This window comes from Electrona antarctica (genome assembly GCF_951216825.1).
Source record: "Electrona antarctica genome assembly, chromosome: 1".
NCBI lineage: Eukaryota > Metazoa > Chordata > Actinopteri > Myctophiformes > Myctophidae > Electrona > Electrona antarctica.
Genome location: NC_136806.1, coordinates 38,647,453 through 38,656,901, shown reverse-complemented (window position 1 = coordinate 38,656,901; position 9,449 = coordinate 38,647,453). Strand labels below are relative to the sequence as shown.

Sequence of the window (9,449 nt, the reverse complement as noted above, 5' to 3'; positions counted from 1 at the left end):
AGATACATATTGAGTGAGAAAACAATGTTGCACATTAAGATAAACATCTGAGTGGGTTTCTCTCTTATGGGGCTTTTTCCATCTATCCATCCATCTTCAACCGCTTATTTATCCGTAGTTAGAGCACAGGGGCAACAGCTCCACCAGACAACATTAGTAACTTCCTACTGGGGTATCCGGGCCGAGGCGTTCCAAGGCCAGTGAGTCGATGTAATCCCTCCATCTGCACCTTGGTCTGCCCTAGGGTCTCCTACCCTACCAGTGGGACGTGCATCGAGGACCTCCCTAGGGAGATGCTCGAGAGGCATACTAACCAGATGCCCGAACCACCTAAGCTGGCTCCTTTCCAGGCGAAGCAGCAGTGACTCTACTCTGAGTCTCTCTCGTGTGACTGAACTTCTCACCCTCTCTTTAAGGGAGATGCCAGCCACCCGTCGGAGAAAGGGGCTTTTGGGTAGAGAATAATACTTGGCCAATATTGTCATGTTTCTATCAGAATGTAGGCATTTAACCTTGCCTGGTAATCTCCCTCTCATGCTTTCTCATCCCGTCTCTCTGCAACAGTTATTAATGGAAGGAATGTTCTCGCCAGACATTGAACAGGAGGAATGGGGTTGCATTCAAAAACAGCAGCTAGCAAGCCTATACTGTTCACAAGTCAGCAGACCTTCAGTAACACCAATAAAACAGTGTCACATGTCTGCAAGCATGACATACACATTATTACTACACAGTGTAGTAATACACACAAAGTACCACACATCCGCCTGGGTAGCAGCAGACTGCTGGGCAAGCGCTGGCTCTTTGGCATGGGGGGGGGGGGGGGGGGGGGGGGAGATCAACATAATGGAATGAATTCTGTACTGGCCATATATGGAGCGTGTCTTGAGTGTACAGGGTTTGATGAGGTCAGATCAACATATGGAATGTCAGAACAGGTCAGCTCCATATATGGAGATCTAAGGGTTTGAGGTCAGATGTAGAGTTGCTGGCCAATATTGACATCAGGGATCTCCATTATGGGCTTAATATTGATGACATCAGGGATCTCCACTCCATCCCTGATGATGTCACGTGATGTGACTGATGGAAAATGTTGGAATGGGAGTAAAATATTTGCTTCTGAGATGTAGCAGAAGTTTGCAAAAAGTACAATTTTGAGGTACATTTTAAGTACAGTACTTAAGACAGCTTCAGAACTTGGCAAATCTTTACACCGATATCTAACAAACAATCTAACAGATCAAGGATGTTATAAAGAAAATCACAAAGAGTAAAATAACTTGCTCCCATGGTCAACAGTTTATTCAGGTTTCAACCAACAATCTGGTGAGCTTAAAAACGCAAGGTAAATGACTAAAGTTCAAGATACACAATCTTTATTAAATTTACTCTAAAACAAGTACAATTATTTTAACCACTTGAACTCAAGCATCCATATTCGGGGGAGGGGGGGGATCTCCACTAAGCATCCAAATTCAGGAGGGGGGGGGGGGGGGGGAGACGTTAGCCAAAAATAGCCGATCTACAAGCCCACACCTTGTGAGGTTGTAGATTGGCTATTTTTGCTGAAGAAATTTGGCGTTAATGGGAAAAACGTAGAGCTCGGTCCAGTTTACTTAAGGGTTAAAGTGGTTAATAAAAAAAAGACATCCAGTAGACTGGTAGGAGAATAAAACCAATTAGAAAAACAAAACAAAAAGAGTGGAAATAAAATAGCTGCGGATACAATAAATTAAATATAAATACAATATCAGTCATGTATAACATTCTCTAATCTAACAGCAGTCCAAAGTGGCAAGTACAGATTTACCAGCCACAGATGAAATTGACTAAGTTAGTTTAGCATTTTTTATTTTCTCCCAATTTGGTCATTTAACATGCCATTATTCCCCCATATAGTCCCCGTCTCCATCGAACCCTACAGTTTGGTCTTGCAGATGGTGTGATCGACCACATGCATCTTGGCTGATACATGTGACACCAGCAGCCAAAATTATTTTCACAGGACAGTTATTTCACCGGGAGGATGTAACGCATGCAGACGAACACGCCATCCTTCCCAGTTCCAGTCCCTGTTGAAGATGTGATCCAGTGACCAACCTGTAGGAGTCGCTAATGCAACAATAGAGATTGCCCTCCCCACCCACCCATGAATACAGCCAATATCCTCTGTGCATAACTGCTGTCCCGGGGTTCCAGAAGGTGACATTATCGGTTCTGGTACATTTTCCCATAGCTTCGTTTGATTGGCTCTGCAACAGATTCGAACCGGAAACGTGAGAATTTCCGGTTCAAATTCGTTCAGAGACAATCAAACAAATCTATGGGAAAATGAATCATTGGAAAGCCAAGCCAGCTTCATCGTCGAGGATTCAAACCCCATCTACACAGTGGTGGGCAGAAACTCGACCCCTGCGCCAACAGACGCCCCTCTCAAATGTCCTTTAAAATCTAACACAAACAGGCACGTATGCATGCGTGCACACACACACACACACACCGTGTAGTGCTCAGATGTAAATGGGGTGGTATTGTCGAGGTGTGAGTTTCTTGCGGCAGGTAGGACAGCTGTGAGAGTGATGCAGCGCATCCCTGAGACACTGACTGCAGAACACATGACCACAGCGAGTAGAAACCACTAGCCTACCGCTGTCTACGATCTGTAAATGAAAGAATTCATATTAATACAGACTATAGGATGACACCGAGTAGACAATACTAGCTTAGTTACCACCCTTTATAATCTGGTAAATAGAATTATTCATATTAATACACAATATTAGACGACAGCAAGTAGACACGACTAACCTACCGCTATCTACAATCAAACAGAAATATTCATATTGACACATTCCCTCCCGTTACCATAGGCGGTAACGTGAGGCTAGTGCCAGAGAAATGCGCAACATAAGCAAAGAAGAGCACTCATCCGGCCAACCCGGAAGTGATTAACTATTATGCATAGCATGACCTCAAATGAATGTATTATCAGGCTCTAAACATGGTCCTTTCTGAGCCCTAAAATGCTTCAGATCGCTTTGGCAAAGGAGGTTGCAAGCACGAATCCCGAGAAATCGTGGGTCTGGCATAATTTGGTTAACACAACATATGGCCACATTGTGGTGGTCTGACAGGACACACTTGTTTCATATATTATACATACATGTTTTGCATGGTGAAACATGTCTCAAAGTCACACTTTTATCACTTTAACACTCAAGCAAAAGGAGATTCTGCCAGTGAAGTTTGTCTAACTCTAACATGTCCAACAAATAAACAGTAAAATAAATATTGTACAATTATGGAGTTGGAAGTTCAAGGGTTTATATAGGAGACACACATGAATATAAAATATCTAAATATTGACAAGCAATTTAAATAAAATTATAAAATTGGTTTCTACCTCTGCGTAGGCATCCATACACACAGGACAGCTGACGGTTCCAGGCGTCGCCCTGGAAACAGAACATAAAACATAAGAATGTGTAAGGGAGGGAGGAAATGTTTAGCCAATGAATTTCTCTGTTTGAATGACAGAAATTCATTGGCTGCAACACTTCCTCCCTCCACGATCAGTCCACTGTCATCCTTACTATTCATAATGTCCTTTTCCATTTCAGATGTTACCTTTTGAATTAAATTGCATTAACAGAGATCAACCAGTAAATTAATTCTGATTATAGCTTACACTTGCCATGTCTATTAACTAATTATACCGCCAAATTAACCTGAACAATGTATGTCTATTAAAAGCAGCACATCCCTGATAACTTTTTTGTACAATTGGTCCCCAATAGAGCACCGAAGTCGGTAGAGGGCGCAAAGTCCACGGGTTCATGCACTTTTTTATTTGCATTGTAATCCCCATAAGGGGGTTTTAGATCGGTTCATATAACCGTTTGAAAAATAAACAAATCATCCCGTCCATTTCACTCATATGGATATGAAAACGCTAATGTTACTAAATCAGGAGCAGTACCATTTTCGCTAGAAACAGACTATCAAATATGACTCACTGTCGTAAATGATACACATACGTCCCTGACAATATCGCCAAGACGGTTTGTTTATTTTTGTACTACAATGCTTACATGAGACGATTTTAAGATGACCCCATGTTATTGTACATAGAGAAAAACGTCTGCGAACCCCTTGGAACCAAAGGATTAGCGAGTGACATCAGGACTTCGGCACTCTATAATTGTGGCCCGGACCACTGGCCCTAGTGGTCAGAGCACCTAGGCTCCAATGCGTGTTTGAGTCCCGAACCGGTATTCCTTTATTATTATCTTTTTTTTACTATTTTTATATATTTTGGAAAAAGTAGCCGATTTAATATTAAGGTTCCCACTCTTCCAGTAGCCCGTTCAACCTTTAGGACTGTCCAATACCTGGTTCTACTGTTTTGTTCTTCATTTGTTCTGTCATCTTCATCACTGCTGACCACGTAACTCTCCGGACTCTTGTTGAGAGAACCTGACAGAGAACATGAGGAGATAGGAAGAGAGAGAGGTTAAGTAAGATGGAAGAGAAAATAAAGGACCATAAAAATATATAAATTCCTCTTCTCCTCCTATTCTTCAGATGCTACCTCATCTGAGTTGCTTTTAGAATATGAACTGAAATCTGAGATCATTGTACTCATTTACTAGGCTGTATTAATAACACTGATCTAGGACCTGGTCCTTGTACTCCATAACTCTGGTTGGTTGATTATAATATTGTTGATCTATTCTAGGATCTGAAATTAGTAGAAATCTAGAATGCAGTTGAATAAAAATAACACTTACGTTCATCAACCACCTGGACAGACAGAGAGAGAAAGACATCAAGTCAGAAAAGCGGTTTTCCAGAAAGGTTACTTTTAAAACCTGTAACATTCAAATATAATTAAGACTGAATTCTTTAATAAGAATTTCCCCGACACAAACAAATGACAACATTCTTCACTGGCTCCCAAAGCAACTGATGATAGTGCTCGCTTGTCGCCTATCAGTTCAATTCAGTAGAAAACAAGCCCAAATTGATTAAATCAATTAATTACCAGCTGCATTATTATTATCTGTGGGTCTGCTGCTGACGTTATGCCACTTTTTAGCTGCGCTCCGCTGTTATGCTCAAATGAGTGACCCTAAACAATTCTGAGGAAACATGGCGGGAGACGTGGCAGCCAATCAGAACTGCTCGACTAGCCATGCCGTGCAGACGATGGGATGTTATGGGTTGTTGCCAGTGGTGGCAACTGTCGTGACAGAAATAAGCTAAGCAGCCTCCAAAAACCAAACCAAGCAAACAACTGTGAATTAATCCACATTAGGCTGGAAATAAGCAGACTTGGCAACACTCAGCAGAAAGACTAGCGGTGTCCGTCTACCGGTCGCAAGTTTCCCAGGTAAACACTAACCTGCAACTTCTACGAAGCAGCTGGTAAAAATAACAGTAAACAGATACATGTATTAGTTTGGACGGCAGTCTGCGGGGGGCCCTGGCAACTCCCTAAGCGGCCGCGTTGTTCACGTATAGGGTGGGTCAGCACTTTGTGCATGTCCATGGTGCGTCAAGAGAGACAGAGTGAGTGTGTGTGTTGTGTATCTCACCACTATAGAGTCATTGTTGGTCAGGTCAACAACAGCTGGGTCAGATCCCTCGCAGGTCAAATCTACTACATCGCCGACACCTACACACGTGCATTGATCATTTTAGTAGTAATACAGATGGCAGTAGTAGTAATACTAATAGCCGTAGTAGTAATGCCAATAGTACTAGTAATACCAATAGCAGCAGGAACAGCAGTAGAGTCATGTCCAACTCATCCATTATTGAAAGCATCTGTGTAATTTTTTTTTCTTTGGCTATTGGAAAATAGCAGATATACAAGCTCATACATAGCCCACTAGAGCTTGAATATCTGCTATTTCTGAAAAATCTTGAATATTTTGTGTAAATCCTTGAAGAGCTATGCCACCCCACCACTTCAGGACATTGTGGTACTGCATCTAAAACGGCTTCAGAAGCCAGAGAGAAATCTCATGGAATGGTTATTAGAGTGGTGATTTAAGCCTTTAGAAAACCATTAGAAATACGTTTGAGGGACATAAACAATAAAACTGTTTTTAATATTAAAAACAGTTTAAACACCTGGTAACCAACTCGAATACATGGAGAGAATTTAAATGGAAAGTAATATCTAGATTTTTCAGGACGCCTCAAATAGTGGCCAAAATGGGTCCAAATCACTCGAATAGATGCTGGAGGGACTGTGGAGCACATATTGGGAATCATGCTCATATATTCTGGACATGCCCCAAATTGAGACCATTCTGGAGAGAGGTATCTGAAGCATTAAAAGTTTTCGGTCAAAACATTCCAGAGGATCCCATAGTAATGTTGTTAGGAATGTTGCCGGAAGGTCTGGAGGGTAGAGCCAAAATATATTTATTGCATGTGCTGCTTACAGCGGCCATCAAATGCATTACAATTAAATGGCTAAAACCAGCCCCACCAACATACAGTATGTGGGTGGAAAAAGTATGGGACATTTACCAGATGGAACAAATTACTTATGCCCTGAGGCTTCAACCAAACATATTTAGTAAAAGATGGAGTCCTGTACTGCCTCTACTAATGAGGTAGCAGGTTTCGGAATCCCGAGTAACGACTCACTGAATACACTTCTCCCCAGACCTTCTGATGTGCTCATACTCTTTCCTCTGTCTCCAGTCATGTCCGTTCTCGGTTTTGTTCACTTCCCATTGTGGTCGACGCTCTGTTGTTTTTGTCTCGCTACTTATTTCCTTGTTTTATGGTGAATACTTGTAAATGTATGTGAAGTTGTTTGTGTGTATGAGTGTATAATATATATATATATTTTGTGAAGGTATGAAACAGCTGAGGTTGTGTAAAAAAAGAAAAAAAAGCAGTTGTAAGAAAAATGTATGCTTTTAATTCTGTGAAGTTGCCTAAACTGAAATAAAAACAAAGTTAAAAAAAAAAAAAAAGTTTAAAAATGCATGTTGTAGTTCCTTTAATGAAATATTTGCTTATGGAGGTCTCTGGAGCAAAACCCGTTCAGATGGGGGTTTGTGGTTTTGTGAAATAGGTTTTTTTCCAGAAAACCGTTAAAAATATTGTTTTTAGAATCGTACTCAGGTAATAAGTCTTAAAATCTTAATGTGCTATGGACAGCTCGCCCTGCATTGTCACTCACTTAATACTGTATGGCCCTATAACAAACACTTACTGTTCATGCTGCTGTCCAACACGTCTGCAGCATCGTTGGCTTCTGATGCGTCTGTGTTGGAGTTAGTGGGGCTAGCGTCACTACTAGCAGAGCTAGCATCATCCATCCTGCTTGTCTTCTTGTTTCCCTTGGATTGAGTCGTGGTCTTTCTCTTCCTCAGACCCTGAAGTAAAAAGAAAACAAAACAAAACACACACACACACACACACACACACACACACACACACACGGCGCACACACACAGGCTGAAATTGGTATCACATGTGCAAACACACACACACACGCACATCTAGCATAGCCTAATGATACTGCTCTATATTATGCATTTGTATAAATTGTATATTTGTCTGTCATTAAATGTTTCAATGAATTGAATAAACAGGACCCCAATGCCATAAGGTGCTTTCTTGGGTTCAATCCTTTTAGCATTGCATTTGTATTAAACTGTACTCGTGTTCTTTTTTGCAAACTGTTATTAAAGTATTCAAACTAATTAACTTACACTGCTCATGGTTCCGTCCTGTTGCTCGACAGCTTGGATAGAGACGAGAGAAAACAAAATAAAATAAAGTCTAGTCTGATATTTCATATTAGTAAAACTGTGGATTACTTCCTTGTTGTGTATATGCAGCATGCCAGTGTATTATTGTTCTAACATTTTATTTTTCTCATGAATCACTTAAATTGTATTTTAGATAGCATGTTGAATTGAGGCGTTAATTTTTTTATCTGGTATCCTAGCTTGTTTTCTCCGCAACTCTACTCATGCGACTGTTACCTTATTGTAGTTTGTTTACCAGAGTTCATGCGTACTCTGTTTATTCCGATCTCACACAGTTCCAAGTCACTCTAGACAAAATTCTAAAAAATGTTATATTTAGTTAATGCTAACCAACTAGCACTTATTGCTAAGCATGACCGGGTCACCGGTCGTTAGCTTAGCTTAGTTTAGGTCCTTTGACAAACATGAACAGCAGGTAACAATTAAACACACCGAGCAGCAGCTAACAATTAAACACAGAGTTTCCTCCCTCAACACAAATATCTAACAAATGATAGTTAAAATATTAACATAACACAACATGCTAAACGGTGGCCATTCTGGCCAGGATTAGAAGTAGTTCTGTTTCCCACATTAATACATTGAATCAACACCAGTTGGCGTTCATTCCACGAGAAGAAATACAACAAATATACATATTTATACAACGTATAGATATTAACCTTTTCAAATAAATTCAAATGAAAACATAACCTACCGCCGTCAGATTGTGTTTGAGCTTGAGGTAGACTAAAGCAGCGCACGCACACACACACTTCTTCTATGGTGTCTGACTGTCCGTGTGTACTTCCGGCTGCTGTTCTTCCCGCGAGCTTCTTTCTTTTTTTGCGGCAACCGGCAAGGCAGCAGGTGGACAAACATCAAAATTAAACTCTTGTGGATGTGAGTTATGTGAACTTACAACAAGCATTTTTGACAGACTGTCTTACACCAGTGGTTCTCGAGTGGGCCCCAAAATAATGCAATAGAGACTGAGATAAGAGATTTGAATTATATTATAACGGAAATGAAATGAAATGAAATTAAATCTATATTTACCCAGGGTATCTGGGCTAAGCTCAAGAACTTGTTTCCAGCCAGGCCCTGTCGTAGTGGTTGATGCCTTGTTCAAGGGCATTTTCATTTCAGGAATGATAAGTGTTTTTCTTTGGTTTCTTCTGATAGAACTAACACCACGCCATTAACAATAAAGAGACAATATGACGTAATGAGGCACATTATGACGTAAATTTTCCCTTCATTGTCAATGGTGGCGTTTACAAAACAAACATTGAACTAAAAACAAACATTAATAGGCTATAGGAGGGGCTAGCGCCCCTCAAAAAAAGGCAAATTTCAGATGAAAATAAAAATCACACTTGTGTGAAGTGAGTGGTGCCTTTTATCATGATGATGATGTCCAATGATGTCAAAAACATGACGTAACAGGGGACCTACACACAAAGGCACACATTGGAGCAGTTATAGCACCGCTCAATAATTACCCCAGTGTGAAATGAGCAGTGCCTCACTATTAAAGATGGAGTGCCGTGATTTTTTTCCACCCTAAAACATGATCATCAGGTCTCATTGTTATATAAGGAGGTATAATTTTTTCAAAACAGTATTACAGTATTTGTTAAAATGTTGTTTTTATGTGGGCAT

The 9,449-nt window shown here is 40.5% G+C and overlaps 1 protein-coding gene across 2 annotated transcripts; it reads right to left on the bottom strand.

Annotated features, from left to right (window-relative positions):
• Positions 1–1,279: 1,279 nt before the first annotated feature.
• LOC306922534 (E3 ubiquitin-protein ligase RNF4-like) lies at positions 1,280–8,643 on the bottom strand. 2 transcript variants are annotated; one of them, XM_079500208.1, is made up of 8 exons: positions 8,503–8,619; positions 7,746–7,777; positions 7,244–7,406; positions 5,601–5,680; positions 4,794–4,806; positions 4,395–4,479; positions 3,407–3,458; positions 1,280–2,663 (listed from the first exon to the last, which is right to left on the bottom strand). In XM_079500208.1, exons 2-8 carry the CDS (start codon positions 7,752–7,754, stop codon positions 2,514–2,516), a joined length of 552 nt encoding a protein of 183 aa, XP_079356334.1. In that variant the 5' UTR covers positions 7,755–7,777; positions 8,503–8,619; the 3' UTR covers positions 1,280–2,513. The 2 variants fall into 2 exon arrangements, with proteins under 2 accessions (XP_079356334.1, XP_079356335.1); XM_079500209.1 differs by lacking the exon at positions 7,746–7,777 and having other exon boundaries at positions 8,503–8,643.
• Positions 8,644–9,449: the final 806 nt, after the last annotated feature.

Bases quoted from the DNA above. Each gene is read 5' to 3' on its own strand.
- LOC306922534 (XM_079500208.1), bottom strand. The intron at 5,681-7,243 runs GTAAGTGTTTGT...GCACGTGTGTAG, and splicing joins GTTGGACAGCAGCATGAACA to GTGTCGGCGATGTAGTAGAT. The intron at 2,664-3,406 runs GTAGAAACCAAT...TTTCATTTACAG, and splicing joins GTATGGATGCCTACGCAGAG to ATCGTAGACAGCGGTAGGCT.